This window comes from Zootermopsis nevadensis, unplaced genomic scaffold (genome assembly GCF_977971745.1).
Source record: "Zootermopsis nevadensis isolate Lab colony 2312 unplaced genomic scaffold, Znev_1.0 Znev_ptg000002l, whole genome shotgun sequence".
In the NCBI taxonomy this organism is placed as follows: domain Eukaryota; kingdom Metazoa; phylum Arthropoda; class Insecta; order Blattodea; family Termopsidae; genus Zootermopsis; species Zootermopsis nevadensis.
Genome location: NW_028259134.1, coordinates 1,488,944 through 1,514,748, shown reverse-complemented (window position 1 = coordinate 1,514,748; position 25,805 = coordinate 1,488,944). Strand labels below are relative to the sequence as shown.

General features: G+C 36.0%; 2 protein-coding genes across 3 annotated transcripts in view; one reads left to right on the top strand and one right to left on the bottom strand.

Moving 5' to 3' along the window:
• Nucleotides 1-18,277, top strand: part of LOC110828849 (prolactin-releasing peptide receptor) — a 33,033-nt gene extending 14,756 nt beyond the window's left edge. Inside the window, exons 3-9 of the mRNA XM_022061937.2 lie at nt 808-897; nt 5,055-5,168; nt 9,976-10,122; nt 11,529-11,733; nt 12,567-12,788; nt 17,050-17,155; nt 17,930-18,277. Of these exons, the coding sequence (XP_021917629.2) occupies nt 808-897; nt 5,055-5,168; nt 9,976-10,122; nt 11,529-11,733; nt 12,567-12,788; nt 17,050-17,155; nt 17,930-18,039 (994 nt within the window). The 3' untranslated portion in view covers nt 18,040-18,277. The remainder of the gene's footprint in view (nt 1-807; nt 898-5,054; nt 5,169-9,975; nt 10,123-11,528; nt 11,734-12,566; nt 12,789-17,049; nt 17,156-17,929) is intronic.
• LOC110828850 (zinc metalloproteinase nas-15-like) overlaps nt 1-25,649 on the bottom strand; it is a 57,845-nt gene extending 32,196 nt beyond the window's left edge. The window contains exon 1 of one of the 2 annotated variants that reach the window (XM_022061939.2): nt 25,399-25,649. The gene's annotated coding sequence lies outside the window, so the exon portion shown is untranslated. The remainder of the gene's footprint in view (nt 1-25,398) is intronic. The other variant, XM_022061938.2, reaches the window with a different exon arrangement.
• Nucleotides 25,650-25,805: the final 156 nt, after the last annotated feature.

Here is a 25,805-nt window from a genome sequence, read left to right as displayed (position 1 = left end):
AAAGTAATACTAGCTGAGTTCTCATCTTTCCCAAGGCCTAAGACCACAGAATTTCAATTTGCAGTGACTGATTTTTGTGATATATATATATAACAACATTTTGAGATTCTTATCATTATGAAAGAAAATTTCAGATATATTTTAACGTTGCATACCGTGCAGTGTTGAATATCTAAAATATAAAATTATGCATAAAACAAAACTGTTTACACTTCAAAAACACTTTGTTCGAAAAGCGTTTCGACCTCATGAGGTCATCATCAGTGGCGAAGACATATTAATTAAAGTAAGACTTCGGCCAGTGGATATTATGTTGCTATGAGTGACTCCAACTCTTGTACAATATAAACGTTCAATGTGGTATTACATGAAGTATGATTTTATAAAACATGACTATTTTTACGCACAGTCCTTTATAACAACGCGTTGATTTATGAATTGTATGATTTTAATAGACAGATTAATGGACTTAATTAATATGTTTTCGCCACAGACCTCATGAGGTCGAAACGCGTTTGGCACAAAGTGTTTTTTAAAATGTAAACAGTTTTTGTTTGTATTGATAATTTTACATTTTAGAATTCCAGATATCAATCATTTAATCAAATTGCTGGCGTTCATGCATATTAAGAGACAGTCTACGATGGAATGTTATTGAAATAAATTCTGCAGTAAAATATGCTAGAACAATCTGCAAAAATAGGGCCTGTATGGAGACGTTAAACTTATTTATTGTGTACAATAGCATTGGTATAAAAGTATGTCCAGAAAGCGATTTATATAGTCATATTTTCTGATTTTACTCAGGTCTTCGGGAGATTTAAGGGCATTCCTCATCAACCTGGCTGTGTCCGATGTCACAATGGCTGTTTTTTCAATTCCGTTCACCTACACCATGTGAGTACGTTGCTATGACGATTCGCCATGAAAAATGATCCTATAGTTGACATGAAAACTTTCTTCGCTCTGCCTTTAAAAATGACGTTTCTGTTTTGAAACTTCGAGATACGAATTATAGTTTTTAAACTCATAAGGGAATTATAATGTGTGGAGAGCTGTCAGCCAATTCTCCATCTACTGAATTCTACTGAATGGCTAATAAAATATATTACATGGACAACAGAAAAGATTGTCTATGAAATGATTATGAAATTGTGTGGAAAGATTTACCATTACGTTATGCCAACTAATATCTACGTTGGTTGGGTTTGGTTGGATGTTTGAGTGGTTGATGATCATTGCAATTTTGGGCTATATAGGATAATATTTATGATGTATGTTTTGTTATAACCGTTGCCATGGTAATGTTGTGAAGAAATGTCGGGTTTTAACCCACGATATTTATGACAATGTGTCACTCTTGACTGGCGATTTGCTGGTCGCTTCGCTAAATTTTTCTTATTAACATGAGGTGCACAGTGAACTATAGTAAAATATATAACACATGATACGGACTAAACTCGTATTCTGTGTCTCATGGAAATTCTCATGGAATCAAAAGGCAAATGACACATAACTCATGCAGGTCCTTAAATAACATAACCCTTAAAATAAAGTAATATAAATTTATATTTGGTAACACCCATTTGACTTCAGAGCCGTATGTAATATTTCGCCTAAACTTAAAATAAGCTAGAGTTAAGTTAATCGTTTGGATTACATAATTCTGAAAATTAAATTACGTTATTGAAACGTTATAAAACAGAAATGCATGTATAATGCAGGCGGAGTTTCATAAAAATTAGGGTTTGTCGGTTTTTAAAAATCGGGTTTAAAAACCGGTTTTTAAAATTTAGGAAACCTCGGGCACAAGCATATTGTAGTAAAACTAATCTTCATGAGTCAGGCGAATGTTTGACATGAAAATCCACAAATGGATTCTATTTTTAATTTCGTAAAAAGAGCAGTTTAGAAGAAATTATAGCAAAACTTGCTGCAATGGATGGATTGTCCATTAATAGCATTACAACAAGCTCGCTCATACGAGAGTATTTGCAACTAAGGGGATATTCATTACCAAAAAACAACTCTCGAGTAATGGATCTCATTCATAAGTTTTATGACAATGCCAAACGTGAGATTATAAATGAATTCGATTGTATTAAGAAGAATGGGAAAAAATTTTCTATAACTTTAGATGAGTGGACTAGCAAAAGAAATCGCAGATATTTGAATATCAACGTACACCATTTTGCGGAAGAATTTAATTTGGGCTTAGTTCCAATAGCTAGTTCCTGCGATGCGAAGAAAACATTAGAATTAGTTTCCGAGAGGCTAGAAATTTTTAACTTGGATCTAGCAACCGACATAGTTTATAATTCATATTTTGTACGGATTTTAGTTATTTTAGTTTTATATTTGGTTTTGTACAGAGTATATTTTATTTTGTTATATTTTTGTAGTTCCATAAATATTAAATAAACCGATTTTTTTTAAAATAAGTATAAATATTTTTTAATGGTTTAACTATTTTTTGTTTTGTTTTTTGTAAAAATTCAAAAACCGGTTTAACCGGTTTTTTTTGGAAATACTGAAATTCGAAAACCGCTTTTTTCAAAAGTCGGTTTTTATATAAATCCTAATAAAAATCTATTAAAGGATTCGGGAGAGAAAAGTAAGTTTTAATTAGACCCTTAAAAGTCAATCACAGTAATATTTGTATTATACAAGTACGCGTACAATACTTGAAATTCTATCACAGTACGTCAAAAGAATTAGGAGCGCACACACGTATTAATAAACAAACTATTGTTACCTGAAGTGGACCTTTGATTAAATTAAACAAAACAAACGCACGTAATAATCACGTAATACAAAAATAGCTCAATAAATTTTGAGTAGTTTCACCACACAGAGTTTAGGCCGTGTTAAATTCGGACAAGCAGGCAAAATGGGCACAAGGAAAGTTTGTGACCTTAAAAAATTTCTTGTTTCACACATGCATCTAACATGAATGTTAGGGTAACCTACTATTTCTTCTTTCACGTCTTTGAAATTCGATTATTTTATGATCCACTTCGAACAGCAAGGACCAAAGAAATTAACTTTGCAAAGATTTCCTTGCCTAATAATAATAAATCATGTCACACAGAAATAATTGATATTAGTATTATCGCGTTGACTTTATTTTAAATAATATTCGGTTGAAGTTATATGTAACGTTAAATCATGACTGCTGATTCCCATGATTAACGCACCATATAATAATGAATACTAAATAATTTTTAAAATATTTTAAACCATAGAGGTATTATTTTATTATATTACGATAATATGAAATAGCAAAATTTTTATAAGTTTTTAAGGAATATTAAATATAATTTGTTTCCCAGTCTGCTACTGAAACAATTTAGAAATTCGAATTTCCAGCATAACGTATATAAACGTAACAGTTCCAGTATCTATTATTGTACTCTGTATGCTATCTGTGAGGATGGCATTTTTGCCGAAATCCTGAGTAAAGCAAAATGTAACACATTCTTTGATTTAAATAAAAAAATGATTGTATCCGATGACATGAAAATGTAGACGAAAAACTATTTGTTTCTAACAATTAAAACTTACTGCTCTAAATTACACGTTAAAATTGTAATAACCGAGAATATAAGGTAATAATGATCGCGAGTCATTAAGAAAACTTACAATGAAATAAATAAACTCATAAAAACATAAACGTACTCAGCTTAAAGTCATTACCAGAATTAAATAAACATAATGCTTGCAGTAATTTCTTGAATTAAACACCAAAATTGAGATACTGCACTTTTATTACTAAAACGTTCGTCGACTTTAGTTAAGCATTATTTATTTCTGAAGTTTATACCCCCATTAGCTTGTTACACAATGAGACAATATTACGAAAGACTAAACGAAAATAACCTGGTTCCCTTTTTAGGTCTGATAACTTCTGAACGTGACCGGACTTGATATCAAGTTGTCACGTAAATGACGAAAGATTATCCAGATGGATAAATTAATACACCAAATACACATCCTACTTCCTTTTGCTCTCACACGACTACAAGTGTCAGACATCATTGCAAGGGTTTACGTAATAGCAGAAGCTGTTCAAAACTTTATCTTGCTAAATTTGCAAGGCGGCTAATTGCTACACGTGCGTTTCAAGTTTAGAATTGTAAAGTTCTAACAAATTTTAGCTGTGAAGTGCAATCGAAGCCAAGGTTACTTTACCATCCGAAAACTGCATAAGCTCAGAATAAAAGCACAACGCCGTTCGTATGCGGCAACTTCTCCGACAGTTGTGTAGTGCGGCTCAGTCTACATCACACGCGCGCTCTCTAAACGATCTGAGGTAACAGGAGATTTGTGATGAAAAAGACGATGCTGGCACACACGTAACAGATAGAAGCAGGGAGTCTGTCTTCTTCTCTTAAAGCTGATGTACTAAATGTCTTTTTTAAGGGATATAACAGAAGGTCTGCCAACACAGCTTATTAACCGTTTTCATTTTTCTACGAAAATAAATTTAATTAAACCAAATTAATATTATTACACTTTAATTTACAATAAGTAGAAGTACAAATGAGAAATTAAGTACTTAAATTTCTAAAGTCTATAAATTAGTTGAATAATATACGTGGGGGGGGGGGTTAGAATTTGTAGTCTCCACCAAATATTCTGCAAGTGAGCAGGTCATAATAAATATTGTTTTCCCATTAATGATTGATTAATTCGTATACGCATCCAGAGTAATATTATTCAACCCAAAAACATTCTAATTATGTTGCTGTTAACAAGCATAAATATCAGTGACAGATATTCGGACCGTACACTACGAAGTCCAGAGTCTCAACGTAACATCAACCTTGACAAATGTCGACGAAATCTATGGGGACAGATACTTAAGTTCATAACTTTTTCTTACAAGAGAATTAAATAGTGACAAACTTTCCAATTCATACGGATTATATTAGAAAAGTTAACTTTTCGTATAACGAGACGAGAACTCTGCTTCTGAGTAGGCTATGTGCTAGACACTACGCCGCCATGTTGCTGTTTGCGAGTTTCGACTAATCGCATCGATTGTTTGGCAGCTTTATGCTGGGACGCTGGATCTTCCATCCCCTATTCTGCTCCGTGGTGATAGTCATGCAACACGTATCTGCCGTCGTTTCGGTCTACACCCTGACTGCTATAGGCATCGACAGGTAAGTTTTATTACGTAGACTTTCAAACGCCACAATACATCTCTGTCAGTAAAGTTACTGAATGGACGATCGATTATCGATTTTCTTTCATCACCTATTCGTCCAGACGACCTCTGAGGCCACTCGGTAAACTATTCAGTACCTCACGGCAAGTCTTTACCCATAGTTAAAGCGGCCGAATCGTGGACGTAACTAATTACCAACTCCGATTACTGACATTAAGCAGATTTTCCGCCTTATATGCTCATGGCTTCGCCCTTCTTAACTGCAGATTACACACATTCACATCCAACGTAGTTGCCGAGTGGGTAACACTCATATTTTATATTAGGGAGGTCCCAGCTTCAAATCTCGGTTCATAGACAGGCTAGTCTGATAGATTTTTTCGTCTTTTATTCAGACAAATGCCGGGATAGAACGACTAGTTCTTTCAATATCATTTAAAATTTATAATTTACTAATTAGTCCATCATTCGACGCTACAGGCCTATACATTATGAGATACTGACAGATTTGTTAAATAAAACACAAACAAATAAATGTATATATTCGCATCCGAGACCAATCGTCCTACACAAAGCTCTCCAGACCGATAACGCCAAATTTTCGTTGCTCAATAAAGTTACTTCATTCAAAAGACTTTCTATTTTCATATCACTAAATCGTGAACCCTTGATTTCTGTCAGCCACAGCTAATGTACGAACGTGGTCTACAGAAACTTATGCACTCTACCCAGATTACTGAAAGTCTTGTGAATGGAAAGCCTGCTGTGTTATTAAATCTTGTTCGGTGTGGATAATTAAAATATAAGAGGAACTGAAAACATATGTAGGTACATATGAACTAGCCTGGTACAATAACTTTAAGCCTATAGGCAAATAAATGTTACGTGTGTAGAAGGCCAGTCTCTATCACAAACCATTAACATGGACAAAAGATCTCGGAAACTATTACAAGACTTCCTTCTAGAACAGTCGGATCTGCAACCTAAGTGACTGAGGGAGACGTTCTACTATATTCATTCCAAGAGGTCATATGAATACAAATGTTACTTTAAAAGCTCCTCCGTATAACAAACAAACATTAAAAGTACTTTCAGTTGACATGAATTTTTGGGTTACGAAGGATTACACAGTAAAAGTGGTCATCTTCACCAAGGCAATCGCCCTGATGATGGAGGTAGCAAGGACCTCCGAAACGTCGGTAAACTTGGATCAGAATACACGGCGCAACAACTCGGAAGACGGACATCTTCATACTCGCAGCCGTGAGAACCTCAAATCTCCGATTAGACAGCGTTCATTTTTAAAATAACTCTTATAAAGTGTCACAGTACAAATTTCAGAGGTGATTTTAAGGTAATTTGTCAGTCGCCACATTCCGGAAGACAGCCATATTCATATTCGCCGCCTTGACAACTTTAAAATATCAGTTAAAATGTTTATCTTCCATTGGCACCTGCTTTGCTGCGTTCATAACACAAATTTGCATCGAACATGAAGATTCTGGTGAAATATTAAATGAATATCAGCTTTACATTCCAAGATTTCTGTCTGGGCGAACCGTATCTTTTGAAGGCAAGCCAACCTTACAAAATTTAGAGGGAATTTCTTTACTGGAATTGAGTGTTTCTCAGAAGGAGAATATTTTGCAGTCTAAATTCAAAAGAAGAGAAATTCCACAACTTCTGAAATGCAACTTAAGCTCTAGCTCGACGAATGTAACTAAAATAAAACGTGAAATTTAGAAGCGCATATTACATCTGCGGGATCCCCCATTATACGGATGAAAAGTAACATAAAGTACATTGAATCTTCATTTACAGACAAGCATTTTGGAAGACAGGTAAATCGACAGGGAATCCGAATTTGTGTCTTTGTAGCTGTGAATTACGTCATTTTAAGGTTTTAACCGAATTTTGGTCTTGTTTTAATAAGAGACTGTTTTCTTGTGACCACGAAACCGACGTAAGTTTCCAGAATGGTCTAAATTATAAATTCTTCTTTCGGAAGTAATTTGTTAGAATAAGTATATATATTAAATGTTGTCCGTCTAATCACAATAACTTCTTATTAAATATTAAAATATTACAATAATTAACATTTAAAATATTTAAAATATTAAATGATGTTCTTTATCGAAATATTCGATTTTACATTAGACCATCATTTTTTTCATGTTTCACGACATGTTTCAGTTCCTAAAAGAACTATCTTCAGGTGTATATAATTATATAAAGATCAGTATTCTGTCTGAGGCGCCTTTTGCAAAATTGAGTCCTGTCTGCCCTTTCAACTTCCTTATAAGTTCTTCCGCATTTAGTCTGACAAACGAACTGCGATGTCTCTTAACCTCCAGACCTGACTTCGGCTGGTCTTGTCTGCAATTTCAGTCAATTACTATTTCGCTCCTTTCTCATTGGTCTACAAGACTTCACGCTTCCAGCAAACATAAAAATCGACGACAACCGATCCCAGTGCACACAATCATTTCAAATCGAAACGAAGCTTGGGTGCGTTGATGCCGAACTCCACCCCAATAAAAATACTTAACATAAAAGCAGGTTTTACTACCAGCTTATTCATTGCAACAGAAAATTTGTATCGAATGAAGACGGTACTAAAAACACAAACACACTTAGGAGCATTAATAAATTTCTTGCTTTCAAATTTATTTAACGATGCTATTTCAAATATACAGTTCATATTTGCGTCGAAAGACAGGAAAACTGCATATCATGACTTAGAAGGCACATGAAAGGACTTTTTGTCACCTATTTTAAGGTATATTCGTATCGAGTTTTTGAAGGGACTGATGAAAACCACGAGAACTTCACTACGCGCCCGACCTCTGGACAGGTCCTGGATCTTGAAGCAAAACGCTAACAGTTATACATCACGACGTCTGGTTACTTACGAGACAACGCAAGGTTGCACAAAGCAGTAATATTTCCAAAAACTGTGTTCCCTTTCTATTAAAATTCTAAGTCAATTTAATCACTTCCTTGCTTAATCCTTCATAGAATTTATAATAGAGTCAAGTCTGTTATACTGGCGTCCCGTTAATTACAATTTTAAATTTTGGCCTACAACTGAACTCCAACGATAAGATATACTTCTCAGAATCTTTCAAGTATTGCTTTCGTCATAATAAGATTTTACAGACAGTACACTTTGTGGGGACATATTATACGTATTTAAACTGAAGATGAATAAAGTGGCACTAGGACGATGAAAACGATTCAACAAATATTATTAGGATTAACAAATCAATAAGAAATGTGTAAAATATTTTGATTGAAAAGCCTAAAGGAAAGAGGTTATTGAAAAGACACATTAGTAGAAGAAAGGATAATATTAAAACAAATGCTAGGATAGTAGGGATGGAGCTTGTGGAATTGGTTAATCTGGTTCAGGTTAAGATCTGGTAACGGGCACTTTTGATCCATCGGGTTCCATAAAAGACGCTGAATTTCTTGACAAGCTCCTCTTCGGTTGCGAAAAGAGACTCTAATTCATGAAGTTAAGATAAACAAAACCTTCATCGCAGGGATTTTTTAGCCTAAACCCCACGACCAAATTTACCCTTGCATATCGACTCGCGAACCTCTAGGTTACAAATTAAAATTTTACAATAATTAAACGAAGCTACCAACATGTCCACGTAGTACCAAATAATATCCCTTGACAAACCCCGTTACTAGTGACGTATTTGACAATCAATTTGCTTTGGTCTTCCAGTATCAAGTCTAACTTATGTTTTCTGTGTCGGCTCGTCACCGAAAGTGTTCGTTCGTAAGACGCAAACTAATTCTTGATTTGACGTGCCTTGGGCTGCATTTGCTCATAGCGAAATATACTGCCAAATACCGAAGACATAAACAAATCGTGTTTTGTAACATCTGGTAAATATTTGCATTTATCATACAGCGTGTCACGATATTACAAAAATGTGAACGTGTCGTGCAGAACACATCGGCGGGCGTCTCCTGTTTAATCCCTGATTTCGTTATGTATCTTGTGCTGCTAGCCACTGGATTAGTCCAGTCTGTACAGAATACAGCCAAATCTCAGAATGTTCATCAATTTACAGATGTGACATAAATAATCACGTAATAAATTACAGTGATTATGACTTTATTTAACTCCTATATTTATAGCTTAACTCATCTTTTACACAGATGAAATATACAATGATCCCATCCGAAATACATTTATCCCAAAATCCTTACTAATCATATAAGTAATGTTGCATGCCATAAAATACATTAATATGTAATCTAAATTCTGTAACGGGGATATAAGTAAAATCCTTGATACATTTATCCCGTGTGTGAAAAAGAATTACAAACTTAAGAATTACTACAAATACCGAATTAAAATTTTATAAATTTATTTTGATTTCCTGATGTGCCATCTGCTGTGAAAATATGGCACTCGTCAGAACTAACATGAAACAACCAGTTCTTAAGTCACTACCAGGAATCAGAAAGGTTTAATAGGCTCGAACGTCTATGAGAAGGGGAACTATCATTCAATTCTAAAGGCTTTAGACGACGATAGTTTACACTTAAAATTATTCATTGTGAGGACTTTTTCCATCGTCTGTTCTTTAAAACCCACGACGTTTCGGAGGCTGGTTCTGTCTCCGTCATCAGGTGAGAGATACCTACTCTGTTGGGTCCCTTAGATAGAGCTGGTCTCTGTCACTGGACGTCGTGGGTTTTAAAGAACAGACGATGGAAAACGCCCTCACAATGAATAATTTTAAGGAATCATCATCTCTGACATTACAATCTGTGCCCAGGTACAAAGCCATCATGCACCCGTTCGAGCGAAGGTTTACGAAGCTACGCACGAAGTTGATCTTGGCCGCCATCTGGGTCGCTGCAGTCGCCGTGTCCGGCGTCCAGTTGCGAGTCGCTCGTTCCGAGCGCTTCAAGTACGCGGGAGAGTAAGTGGAATTGGGGATGCATACGGTTCCAGGCGTCGACGTCGGAACTCAGCTATTTCCGCCATGTTATTCTACCTTACAATTCTACCATTCAGCCTCGTTCCTTTGAAAACTGCTACACGGTTAATAAGCGGATATCCAAAGACTGTTGTGCCTTGGGCCATGTTCACTATACAATTTGTAAACCCCCCCCCCCCCTCCCGGGTTTTGGATCCAATTAGCCTGAAATATAATGGGTATCAGAGAGAATGGGTAATGCGAGGTATAGACTGCGTAGAGCTTTGCCCCAGCTTCAAAATGCCTTTGGTATTGTGTTTTCGTTTCAAAAATCCTTGCTGTCAGTGGCGCGCAAAGGAATCATTGCTTCCGTAAATTCTTTAATCTTCGTAAAAGTTCGTTCGACCCGAAGTATCCACAGGAAGCAATTCTGACTCTGTTGTCCGCTCTCCTTTGGCTGTAGTGCAGAAGCGAAAGGATGTGTTATTTCAAAGGTGATGTGAAAATTAACTGTTTATGTGCGATTTCAGTTCTTGTCGGGTGATATAAGTAACATTAAGTTTTATTAATACATTCTACTGCATATTTAGATGGTGCTGGATTGCATTTGTGATCGTATTTTGAAGAATGTTAAACTCCAGAAAGTAAATGATCCGCTTACAAGGGAAGCATTTCTAATCTCGTGGTACAAGTGGCAGGGGAGTGATCAGAACCTGCCACTCCTTATGTCACTGTTCAGTCTATCTTTGTTATTGGAAAATTTATAATTTAAATGTTGCTTAGTCGGGTTTAAATATGAATTAAATAATTGTCTGACTACAAATTTAAACTCACATGTTTTTACAAATTACATGGATAGAATTCTTTTCAAAAACAAATAACAGTTGCTCTGCTGGTAAATATATTCTCCTCGTCTTTTATGAAAGCCAAGCGCCGCGCTCACTAGTCTAGTTCACACACAAGTATCCCATTCCTTTAAAACACGTTTTAATATTTTCGTCAAATCTACGCCTAAGTCACGAAAATTGTTTTCTCCATCGAGATGTTCCGTACAAAATTTTTGTATGCATTTCTAATATCTCCTATGCCTGCTCTATGCCCTACCCTCAGGGCCGTATTCTGTAAAAGAAAAATCTGGCAGTTTCCTCAATCCATTACACGTCAAATTAGTCGATTACAAAGACACGGGAAAATAATTTTTGTTTTTCCAAAATTCCATCGACTGTACACTAAATACACTAGTACAGGGGACACATTATCTTAACATATTTCACGAAAACAAAATACAACCACAGTCACCTGAGGACTGGAGTAGAGCCAACTTCTGACAATGAAATATACCTCAGACAAACGGAACATTGTTTGTATCTTTCTTAATCAAGTACAAATGATAATGGTATGTGTGCAAGGTGGCACTGGGACTGCGGAGAACAGTGGGGCTCCAGAGAAGACGGCCAGTCCTACACGATGGTTATTTTCTCGGTCACCTTCGTCTTGCCTCTGCTCAGCCTGGCTTTTACCTATACGTGCGTCGGACGACGTCTCTGGCTTAGGGCGTCTCCCGGGAACGCCGACCCAATGCGGGATTTGGCACAGCTCAGAGCGAAAAGAAAGGTAAATTAAAATACCCTTGTTTTAACTTTAAATATTTAGGTTCTGTTAACAAGAGAATGTTTTTTAAGCAACTAAGTATTCCTAAGTCTTATACTTCTTTAATTTGAAATTTGCTTTCAAACTGTAATTTATCTGTCGTCTATATAAACAAACACAAGGAACAGAAATGTTGTTTCGCGTCTCATCTTCGCAACTGGCATCTTATTACCCTTCAATATCGATCTGGAATTCCAATACGAATGGATTCAATGCACTAATTTAAGACTTAAACACACTGAGGAAATTGAGTAGTTGTGATACGTTAAGATGTTGTTTTGGATTATTACAAGATTAAAACATGCAACTTCATAACTTTCTTAAATAAAAAATTACTTTACGTGAACGAGACCTTCTAGACACTGAAAATGAGGATTTGAACGAAGCGATCGAAGACCTCCGACGAAACAGCTGATATATACAGACTGGACTTGACGTCATATCCACTACACGATGAAAATGTGTTGCTAGTACGAGATATTCGTATTGAAACTGTGAACATAAACGCTTATCATTCATCGCTATGCACAATGCAGTTGATAAAGCTTCGTTAAATATTATTACGATCACTGGTCAACGCGTCGACCATCTCCGGTCTTCAGCCATGTCAGATGATTAAAACGTTTCGAGGACCACCTCTACCTTCATTTTCAGGGCGACTCCTGAGGAGCAAACATTATACGTCAACCATCCTTCTTGAGGCGTCTAAATATTTTTGGGAATGTCAGTGTTAATCTTGGTTTTCAGATGCCTCTTAACTCACAAGCAAGGTCTAATGGATCTATTTTTCTTTACAGATTATCAAAATGTTGGTCACGATTGTGGTGCTGTTTGCTTTGTGCTGGCTTCCGCTGCAGACTTTCTTACTTCTGTACTATTTTGTTCCTGGGTTTGACTCCTATCAGACAGACGACGAACGCAAAGTTTACGCACTTTCTTACTTCGCGTGTCACTGGCTTGCCAACGCCAACAGCATGGTCAATCCGTTCGTGTATTGCTTCATGAGTGACAATTTCAGGGTAAGTGGTCTACGTCAGTGGTATTCAACCTGGGGTACGCGAAGACATCTTAGGGGGCACGTGAAATTTAAAAAAAAATATATTATTTTATGATAAACACTGAATAATCAGTAATGTAATTTATTTAATTTATTTTAGATGTAGATTATATACTATGTATAACTTGAATTATACACCAACAACTTTGGGGGTAAGTGAAATTTAAAAAAAATATATTATTTTATGATAAATACTGAACAATCAGTAATGTAATTTATTTAATTTATTTTAGATGTAGATTATATACTATGTATAACTTGAATTATACACCAACAACTTTGGGGGTAAGTGAAAATTAAAAAAAATATATTATTTTATGATAAACACTGAACAATCAGTAATGTAATTTATTTAATTTATTTTAGATGTAGATTATATACTATGTATAACTTGAATTATACACCAACAACTTTGGGGGTAAGTGAAATTTAAAAAAAATATATTATTTTACGATAAACACTGAACAATCAGTAATGTAATTTATTTAATTTATTTTAGATGTAGATTATATACTATGTATAACTTGAATTATACACCAACAACTTTGGGGGTAAGTGAAATTTAAAAAAAATATATTATTTTATGATAAACACTGAACAATCAGTAATGTAATTTATTTAATTTATTTTAGATGTAGATTATATACTATGTATAACTTGAATTATACACCAACAACTTTGGGGGTAAGTGAAATTTAAAAAAAAATATATTATTTTACGATAAACACTGAACAATCAGTAATGTAATTTATTTAATTTATTTTAGATGTAGATTATATACTATGTATAACTTGAATTATACACCAACCATTTTGGGGGCACAAAATTGAAGAGAAAGTATATCTGGGGGTACGCGAACAAAAAAGGTTGAATACCACTGATCTACATCAACCATATAACACGAAGCAGGGGTACAGACACCAGGGTAGCTGTTCATTCCCCCCTTCAAAATCCTTCTGATAACAAACATGAAGTTACAAATATTCTATTCCCTAAGGGTGTTTGAAATATAATAATTTATGCTCTCTACAAAACTTTTTTTATTATTATTGCTATATTCTTACTGCATATAGAGTAAACAAACCAACAACTATTAACACTATAATAGACACTATTGTCATAAGCGTTTCGACCTCAGGAGGTCATCATCAGTGGCATCATGGAAAGTGGACAGTATTAATTTTTGTTTGAACCATTTCACTAAATGTAATAATTTCCCTGATGCCACTGAAGATGACCTCTTGAGGTCGAAACGCTTATGACAATAGTGTCTATTATAGTGTTAATAGTTGTTGGTTTGTTTACTCTATATTCTAATTAACTGCTATTGTTTAACTAAATAGGTTTATGATAGAATTCTCTTACAGTGGAGTCCGTCACGTGACACCGAAGTTTGGATTCAACGCGTCGGTTAGTAATTTTCATAACGCGATGTGTGAGTCACCATAGGATCTTTTAAAATATAAATTATGGACCCGAAGAGGATCTGACAGGGGTGAAACATGTAGTGAAAATATATCTGCGTTAATAAAAGTTTGTGTAGACGGCATATTAATTATCTTTACTATCCTAGTACGCCAGGATTTAATCCTTGAAAATAATGTTGAAAAAAAATTTGTCACCCAATGAAAAGATTAATCTTGACTCTAGTGTCGAGTATCGAATTAAACTTTAGTATTTTTCCCTATTGTACTTTATATAACAGAAATTCGAAATGCAGATACATCAAATATCGTTACAGCGAGATTTCTGTTGACAGGCGAAAATTTTAATTTTACAATAGCTGGACCCGTTGGATGGTTTGAAAAAAAAATGTATGAAAAGAAAGTCCATATAAATGACTGATTTCATTCACATCAATTTTTAAAGTAACAAAATAGCGGATCACTGAAAATAACACAAATGGAGTACAAACAATGCAGGAGTGGTGCTCAGTGAACAATTAGCAGATGGAGATTTTGTCGGCGCTACGTAAAAAGGGCGCAAGTCAATCGTAATTTGTACTTAAAAAATCCCTTCATGTCGAAAATTAAAAAAAATTAATCAGAAGCAAACTTTCATATTAACTGTATTCGAATAAAGCATCTGCCTTCAAAAAAAATTCATAAAATAGATATGTATTCCTGCAGAAGTTGATATTAACTGTACAGTTTATAATTTAAACTTTAATTATGCATTATAATTAGAAGTTACGTTAGCATTCCTATTAACACAGCCGCGTCTGACCGTCTGTCTGTAACAACCCGAGATCCGCTGAACGAAATTTCATGGCAACTGATATCAGAGAGCATTATCGAATTATCGAAATTTTAACATATTCCAGTTTTGCTGTATATGAACACCAGCGTGGTTTTCTGCACGCGGAAGTGACTTCGTTACCTCGGTTACAGTGATTATTCAAGGATTCCCCACAATGGGGAATCCCCATGATTCCGACCACGTGTGAAAATACTCCGTCAGATACCCGGGGCATTGAAATGCCACTGACGCACATGTTAAATTCTGACAAACACACCAAGTTTGTTTGGTACCGTACGAAACATCAGCCCAATACTCATTTACAAATACACATACTAGTTTATTTCAGTCTTTTAATGACGTTCAGTAACAATTAAAGTGTGCATTTCAGAGCGGCAATCAGCATTTGTTTAAGGTCAGGTTCATTGGAACCTGTAACTCGACGCTCAGTTCATTATTGAACCCCCCCCCCCCTCTTCAAATTGTCCAAACTTCAATGCGCACATTTCAATTAATTAAAATCACACAACGTTGTTACAGCGACTGCATTTCCATTGTGTAATTAAATTCAGTCCCGAACTGAATAAGTATTGTACACTGACCAACTAAAATATTTAATAAGACACCTGTTGAATATGACAATACCGTTACATATGGATATAATTATCTTCTACAATCTCAAGAAGGGCTCAGCTCTATGGAGTTGGTTAGTGCGCGTGCGTTAGAACAAACGCTATCATAAATCAGTCGATCAGACAAATGTTTTCTCTTCGAGAATTCCGAGCTCCACGTGCGGTCCAGTTTCGTTTGTGACGAGTAACATTTTCGAAATCACCGTCTTCAATCGACTTATCTACATATAAGCCCAGCAGATCGTGTGTCCAACAACATCGTATTTCTTTGATAGATCAATACAGATTCAAATTTGAAGACGTCATACATTTCTAGTACACTTCCATAGTCCGCAATTGTCTTCATTTTGCGATGGCCGACCTTAAATCCAAGGCGTCCTGGCGAATTATTATTTTAAGATTCATTCAGAATTCGAAAGTGGCCACAGGACACAATCCGTGGAAGCTGATGAACGGGACAGGTTTTCACGTTCGTAAAAGAAAAGGTTAAATGACGGAGGTAGAACATGGAATTGTCACGAGGACGAGGCATGACGAAACAGCTACATCCTAGGTATCTCCCGACCCAACTATTAATAACAAAGAATTCTGACAGATAAAATAAATCCCTCATCGGAGACCATGTTTACTCAAGTACCGCAGACTTGGACGAAGTCCGATAAGTTCAGAGACATCGTCCTGCTTTCCTCTGGTCAAACTTCTTCCCTACTTTGTTTGGTTATCTACTTTCCCCTGACCTCTGCAAGCGTAAGCCTCTTATAGTCGATAGTTTCGACAATCGATATTTTCCCTCCCATTCTCGTCCTCCATTCATCACTCATAACCCTCCTAATCCCTCGACATCTCAGAAGCTCTTCGCCACTAGCCCACGTCTGAAGACCTAAACCTCTTTACAAATATTTACAAATATTTTTATGACGAGTCTTATACAGGTCTTCGTCTTCAATTTTATTCTCACGAAACTTGGATAATGACTTTGAAAATTCAATCAACCGGATGAAAGAAAAATTAACTGATTATTTCTTGATAAAATGCACATCAAATTTCCTGTCATGTTTTACTACTGGCTGTGATAACTCTGAGTTCTTATGCGCCTTGAACGTGTTCTCTCTGCGATGATACTAAGTTAACGTCATGACGTCATATTCGAGGGACTCTCGGCGACGAGTATTGAGGTGGCTGTCTTCGGAGATGTATCAGCAGACTGACATTTCAGAGAATCTTAGTGCGTCCATCGCGAGGGTAATAAATCACCACAAACCTTACCCAGCTTAACATTTGCTTTGATTACTCGAGGTCTGACCGGACGTGTGTCTTTCTGATCCCATATCCTCACTTTGTTCGATGACACAGGCTGACCTGAAGGACCTGCTGACTGCGAGGGCGAGAAAAACCAGAGACAGTGTAAGAAGCGGTTCCACCAGGACTACAGTAAGCCAGTTCCAGCGATGCGGTTCAGGTGACACGCCATCTTTGTACTGTCTCAGATTAATTTTGCCAGACTGTAATTGTATATACTTTCCACCTGTTCATATTTCATATTCTCATGACAAAATTTTTTGCTTTTTATTAGAATTCTAATTGAAAACCGAAATATTACATCCATCGACAGAGTTTTAAGTCAATAGCATTCCTGGCTCTTGAATGAGATAAGAATCAGGATTCTTAATCGAAACTCATAAAATAAATGAGATTGTAGTTAACTAATAGAAAATTAACAAATAATTTCTCGGATCTCGTTACTAAGTGTCTCGGGATGAGTGATGCCCGCGGGCCGTCAGTTGCACAACGATGACATAGTTTAATGACAACTTATTTATGCAATTAATTATTCGGTTTTGTTCGTCTAATCACAATTATATTTAAAATTTAAAATTTAAAATTTTAAATATAAATATAATTGCGTCATATTGTGAATCAAATATTAAATTAATTATTCGGTTTTGTCCGTCTAATCACAATTATATTTAAAATTTTAAATTTTAAATATATTTAAAATTTTAAATATAATTGTGATTAGACGGACAAAACCGAATAATTAATTTAATATTTGATTCACAATATGACGCAATTATACTATCTTATTTATGCAAGTTTTATAGACCGTGGTTGTACATTTTGATGGATCAATTTAGGTGTTTCAGTTGCCTGGAAACTGCAGTAAAAATTTAAGGACAAGTCGCGTAAAGCCCAGTTCGGTCCAACTCATGTCTGCGACGTTTATCCTTTCCAGGGTCGATGGCATCAAGAAACTGGACCACAGGAGCCGGAAATGTTGTCTTGAAGGATTACAGACAAACTTGCTCATTCGACTGCCAGCAAGATTACACATCTCAGCTGTGATTTCACGGCTTTATAAATTAATAAATCTTCGCCGAAATCAAATTCACGTTTTAAATAGTTTCAGGGTTCAGTTCACTCGAAAACCAGCCTACAAATTCCTTCAATTCGGCAGGATATTAAAATATTCACCACCGACAACAACAATTTTAATTTCATTGTGAATTACAGCCTTTTTAATCACTGAAGTTTATGTTCGATCGCTGAGCTCTGTAGTGCCTGGCAGGCAGGTACTTTTAAGGTGTATATATATATCTGAATAGAAGAAAAGTAACAACTGTTACTTAACCATTTTGCAAATGTAATTCAGTGTATGACCTGCCACCTGCAAATAAATAATTACTTTAAAATATTAACAAAGAGGCATGGATTTATTTAATTGTCATTATTTTCGTGAATAGAGTAAAACATGCTTGTTAAAATGCATGACATTTTCTAGCAATACCTTTTAGTTCTTAATTTCTACGTTGATTTCACTTAGTAAGTTTGTAAGACAATTTATATAGTACTCGGAGAAACTCTACAGTATTTATTTCATATCCTATGGAATGTCCCAAAAGACACGCAACACAAAGGTTCATATCGTTTGTCTTATATATATTATAGTATAATTATATGATTATAAAGAACTGTATGCACAAAGTGTTCCCCGCTCGATTTTAAATCATCACGAAAACCGTTTCACCATATTCATAGAAATTCTGGTAAGATTCACAAGTCTTAAAATGGTTGACACAGCATCATCAGGAAATTGCATCCAATATACGTCTGTTTATCTGCTTCGTATGACTGCATTTGATAATAATGTTTCTACGCAATTAATCCGAAGAAAATGTCTCAAACCACTGATTTCTTCTAGTGAAAGTTACATACTGTTACTACTGTATGAGGTAAATTGAAATTTCCCTGTCAAACTACTAAATATCTAATTTAAACTTCGACACTTTTGGGGCACTCCGTCTTAGAAATTTTACTCTTATGTTGTAAATCTGAACTCGAAGGTGGGGAGAAACAGGTCCCAGACACACATATAATAATACCCTAATTCTTGTATCTGCATCTCACACCTCCATATATGGTTTACGATTACCTTCCTAACTCCTCCCCACGTAGCCAGCGGTGCAGAATCCATTTTTTTTAGAAGGGAGCATGCAAATGGATTCTGTTGTCCCCAATGATAGGGTGAGGATGAGAATGATAAACAGCAAAGTGGACTTTAACTCCGAACCACGATTACAACATGACTTTGATTACATTCAAAATTATTACTGTAATTAACAGTGAAATATTATAGACGACAATAGTTTTAATTTTAAAATGTCAATATATCTGGCCTCTTCATTGTATGTATCATTATTTTCCCCACTCCTTGATGAAACCACAAAATAAAAATAAATGAAGCAGCTGGAACCACACGTGGACTGCGTTGTAATAAATTTCGTCTATTTTATCCAATTTAATCAAAGTCTGACTCTGATAACAGAAACACCAGAGGCAGCCATGAACGAGAGTCTAATGCATACAGCGATTCTTTTCAATAGAACTTTAACACGGAGAGTGTTATGGAGCAATGCAGCCAGAGATAAAAGTACTTCAGATATACACTACATCAGAATTTCATGATAAACAATTTCAATTTTTTTTTTCATTGATAAAATACTATTTCTTATCTTAACACGAATATATGTCAACCCAGTTCATACGCCGTCAATTCTATTTCATACATTTCAATAAGGATTAAAAGTCTTATCGCTGTCTTTGTTAACATGGTTGCGAATATTGGCAATAACATACAAATTTCAGGTCCGAATACTAATTACTTTATTTTCTTATAATCTCTGCTTCGCTTGTCGAAATATTATTAAACTTCATTTCAAAAGAAAATTACTTTAATAAGAGTCTCATCCTTATAAGCAACCACCAGCGTACGATGCTTAAAGACTAATGCAAGAGTGGAGTTATGTAAAATCCCCTAACATAATTAAGAATTTGATGAGTTGTGGTGATTATTTAGAGAGAAACTGAGTAAAACCACATATCACGCCGAGGTAGTCAGCTAGGCGTAACTCGGACCCCTGGACCCTACGAAATGTAAATAAAGATCATAGCCGGTGTGTGCAGTCAGCAGTGTTTTTTTTTAAAGTATTGTATACGCACTTAAAATGTTTCGAACGAGAAAGTGTATTTTCCAGAAACATTTCCACAATCGTGACGAAAAATGCAGATTTATGAGAGTCAAAATCTCCCTTTCACAGAAGCGGAAAGTAAAACAATGTGAAAGTTTTACGTAATTTAAAAATTGCCTTTTCATGTGTATGCACCGTATTTCCGAGAATTTACGTACTCAACTAAAAAAAAAAAACTTAATTTATTTTTAATTTTACGGTGAAATTCCTATAAAATATCTGCAATAGTATTCGGCGTGGACTATATTTAAAACGAGTAATCTAACTGGACTTTGCTAATAGGCTGTCTATCAATAGCCCGTGATATACATTCTGTTGTGGTAATGACTTGATGTTGTAATGGATTTCAGAAGAAACAGGCGTGAAGCTTGAAGTCAGAATGAAATTGATCCAAATGAATAACGTGCTACCAATACCAAGGAGTTACAATGTCGAGAGAAAAAAATGAGTAGTTACTGTGTTACTATGATTGGCTGTACGTATAGAAAATGTCAAAAAAACTGCAGAGTTCAGTCTACTTAGAAGAAAACACAACACTTAAGTTCGCTTGATTTAAGATGAGTTAGCCTAAGTACAGACGCAAATTATGTGACTGATAAAATTGTCATATTTGAAGCTGCGGCTTCTAGACAAAGTCAATTCATCCAAAGACTGATAAGTTTTTCTTTCTTGGATTACCCAGTAAAACGTTTTGCTCGAATAATAGAATAATAAGCTTATTGCAAATTATGAATAAAAGTCGAAAATTACATCTGAAAATCAATTCCTGCAAGCTAATAACAGAGACAGTGTTAAAAATAAAACCGATACAAATCCGAAACATTTTTCCTGTCCTGTGGCGATCTGCTTCGACAGGTTTCTGAGTGTAAGTTTACGTGTTGCACCTAAATGCTTTGTAAGACGAACAGCCTTACGAGGATGAGGTAGCAGGTCCATAAAAGACGTCGTAAAGCGTTCTGTCTGTCAGACGACGGCAGTGAGAAAAGCAAAATGTCGTAAAATTTAGTCTCATCAAGTACCATGCATTCTGTAGAGTAAGTGATCTTCTAAGAGACTCGTAAAAGATGGAAACAATGATTAAAATATGAGGATTTAAGCTGAGCAGTAAACATCATACGAACCACTGTACTCAAGTAGACCGCCATGTTTATTTAGTCTGCCGAATAATTAGTAATGATTAGCTTTCAGAGTCTTCTTCGTTCTACAGTGGAGTATAGTTCAGTATAACAGAGTAAGTTCTGTTCCAAATATTTTGGTTAACCCCTACTATGACACATTTCGCAGTTCTGTCATTGTTTTTCAACAGTTTTATTCACATTTAATTATACGAACTGTAATATATATGTATAGTCATACCTCGAAATTCTTAGATTTTATCATGTTTTGACTGTTTCTACTGTAATTACGGTATAATAAAAAGATTACAGACGTTCAAATCACTGGAATAAAGTTTATAAGGAGTGCCGGAGGACAAAATCATCAGTAAGTACCATCTTCAGGTTAGTAAAGCCATGTGGACGTGTCTCCATTTTCAGGGCTTCAGCTGAACCCTTGAAGACGGAGGCAGTATGTTCCTCCGAAACGTCGGTGTCTACCTAAACGTCGAGTTACTGGGTGCTTTGTAGTAATTTTATACATATTTAAAGTCTCTGGTTATCATCTTTATGACTCTCTTAAAATTTATAGCGAAACATAACCTTTTCTTAATCTGAAGTTTGGTTTTATGTATTCACTTAAAAGGAGTGGCGGATGATTGGTCCCATTGGACACGCTTTCTGAACTGAACGTTTCGCTTTTTAAGGAAATTCTGGTTTTAGAAAGCACAAGATTTAACGAAACAGCAAGCTTACAAAAAAAAAATTATTTGGAGCAAATATTTGTCAAACAACAATAAATTACTTTTTAGAGACAGATTATGCCGGTTAGCTCAGGTACGTGAAAGAATGTCCAGTTTCTTGTAACCACATAATAACTTACGCTTTCCAAAATTCAATGATTTAACAAACGGACACCCTTTCACTTTATAATTGCTTGCCAATGGATGCAGGACTAACGTTTACGTACTACTGGAGAACCAATGACCCGCGGTGGACGAGGCTGGCTGCCAGTTGGCGCAGAGTGAAACGTTTAGCTGAAATAATAAAATTCCTTACCACAGAGACTGTAATATTATTATGTCAAGGATCATGAGACCCGGAAAGAATTCTTACAGCATCTTCGCGTGTTACGTGGGGGCATAACGTGCATAGGATAAACGCATGAAATGAACGTCCGTTCCGTCCGTCTGCGCATCTGAAACTAGCGCGACCGATGGGGAAGACGGAGACAGAGTTTTGGACTCTTCTACGCATGCACAGTCACGTGACTTCGTGAGCCAATCAGTTTCAGAGAGCTGGTGTTTTAAAGTATTCACTTAGTCTATGCCTGAAAAACCTGCCATTGTTTCTGAATCTCAATTCTGTCGATGGAAACACGCGAAATGTTGTCCTTTTTTAACATTTTAGATGTTCTGGTGTCATGAAGATTTCGATTTACAGGGATTCGATAGGGGGCCGAATCTTCTTGTGTCACCATCTTGGGTTCATCGTTCACTAATCTTTCCACTCCTGCCATTTATTTTTCGTAGCGACTTCCCGTCTTACTTCAGATCACGCCAGTTCTATAGCATCGCAGTGAAAACAACACGGATGGAGTCAATAACCTCGCGGTTCCGCTTCGATACGCATTTGATCCAGCTCATACATTTCTGTGTCGCGTTCGAAGGAAAGCGCCCGTTTCGATACGTTTCCAACCAACTAAAGTCTCGTCTCTAGCGGAAGTGTTTGGCACAGTTTGACGTAAAATGTCCTATTATTATTATTTTTTTTTTTTTAGTGTTCTGTCTGACGACAGGTCCATGTGAACAGGATCCTTCCATCCTTTTCTCGGACTGGGACATGTTCATATACGTTCTTGGCAGATGATCCAGAAGTGGTTTGCCATTGCCTTCTTCTGTGTGTGAATGGAGTAATTGTTGGGATGCCACGGAGGAAAACTCCGTGTTGCCTAGACCACGGCCTTGCCCAACACAAGTTATAAATTCGGGCACCGTCGGGAATCGAACCCGAGACCCGAGGATTACAAGGCCAGCGTTCTAACCGCCAGGCCACCGTGGCGGTGTAACTGAACGGTAGCTTGCATTATTCACGATTTTTATATCTACCCAACCTATGGTACGCGAGCTAATGTTGAGTGGTACGCGAACTAAGTAAGAATATCAAAAGATAATATTAAAATAAATAAGTTTTTCCCTGAACGCATTTGGTTAGTGGTACATTTAATGTGTAAGATTAGAATTAGTGGTACACCAGCGAGAAAGGTTAAGAACCCCTGATCTACCATATTGTAAACAGTTCATAAATCTGCCTAAAAAACAGTCTTTAAATGTGTGAGCCGTCATTTCTTAAGGATAATAATTTCGTCGATTTCGATCTAAACACCCAGTCGCTCTCTGATGTGCAAACCTGTAAGCGTGAAACCCGCATGGCAAGCGATACGCAGGCTTCCGTTAAGTCTTGTCAGATTTATCTCAATGTGCGATCTTCAGAACAGAAGAACACGTAATCATACAAGAAATGATCAATTTTAAATTACACTAAAGACTGGTCCATCAGATCGTATATAGGTTACTTTACAGGGATCTGAAATACAACTTTGTTTATTACCTTAAAAGAGTCTCATCGCACGAAAACTAATACATAGCATTTTCCGTAATATACATCTTATTAAAAACTTTAATTCAAATACAGCCGTGTTTCTTTTGTTTCTGTAAATTCTTAAAAAAATAAAAGATTTGTCCCTCTCACTGAGCAGTGTGTTGCGAGGTTAGCTTCGGAGCAATGGATTTTTTGGGGGGGCCTGTTTTCGATAAATAAACATCAAAGTCACTGACGTATCCAAAAGTTCAAAGAACGCTTTGTAAAATACATTGCAGTGAATTGATGTGTAAAATCATCCTCTTCCTAGTGTGCAGATTTTCAATTTAAGATTCGATTTCATTTTACAATATGTGCCTATAGGAAACTCGCAAAACACATTGAAAAATACTGCGTGTGTGTGTTAAGAGAGATCTATACAGTGCTTTTGCGTTTAAAAAGATGGCGGTATTCCGAAGTGATGTCCACCAATTTTAACCAAGACAAAATCTTTACGCAACTACCAAAATAAAATACTAATAACAGGCCTTCACCAGAACGCTATTAACAATAATAATGATTAATAATATGATAATATTAATACTACAATTAATATTAGTACATTTTTAATAATGTTAACATAAATTTAATGCAACAAAGAATTTTTAAAAATACATTCCACTGTTGCGTACAGCCAGTAAAATGTAAATATTTTAAGTACGTGTTTTCTGTTGCCAGGAAGATCAGAGTTTTATTAAACAGGACCAGTGTAGCAGCTGGACGCCCCTGAAAACTTAATATTTTACAAATAAGTGTTCGTCGTTTCCGATAAATATGCCTAATGTCGTCCAGTGCAAAAATAGTGCGCCTTTTAAGAAAATATTTAGCAGATGTTACTATCGGATGGCCTCACGATCAGTCAATATGGTCAGTGACCCTATGGTACCACCACAGTATGAACCTGTTCAAGCTTAACAACATTGCTATTACGCAACTCTAGAACTGCAAAACGTTCTATTTACCTGGTCACTGAAACGTGGGGCTATTTCTTATGTCATACATTTGTCACGCACGACGCCGGTAATACGAGCTTTGGACTGCATTTGACACACCCCCGTCCTCGGCATTTAATGTGACAACTTTGAAACGTATATTTTACGTCATTAGGGTCCTATAATCCCTTCTTTGAAACCCCATTAGGGAGCTACGTCTATCCGTCCCTTCCCAGATTAAATTACAAACATCAACATTGCAGACACTAATTGACATTTTTTGTGATACGTTGGTCCTTTGTAATCGTCAGTACTCGTATGACTATCACGAGCTTTGTCAGGTACAAGCAAGAGACGTACAATTTGTCGTATGACGATAGATCGCTGAAAAAATTAAGTTAAGTACACGGTGATAAACGACGTTTCGGAGGTCCTTGCTGCCTCCATCATCAGGGCGATGCCAAAGAACTCTGAAAACTACATTAACACTAATTTAAACTTCTCACTTACCAGAACTTTCCAGAACAAGTAGACGGCATGTTAAAGATGGCGTTAGTACTGATTGTAAAACGCAACCACAAATTTATTTACGTAGTAATTTTCACTAAAAGCACTTTTAAACGTAATATAACCATTAAGAGGTCATGCACACTTTAGATTTAAAAGTAAATCTACATATCGTTGAATGGAACACCACTTGTCGCTCAGATCCACGCTACTACTATCATGGATACGGAAGTAACATTGAGGGATGTGACGTCATACTGTCGAACAAACGATTATCGATCAACAGTACTATCGATAAATGTGATTCATGACGCATTTCCGGTCTCTGCACGTGTACTAAACTCGAAGCCGAGCGCTGTGTAGATGGCAGTGCAGTAAGTGACTGGTTAAGAGTTGGTTAGATTCCAAGG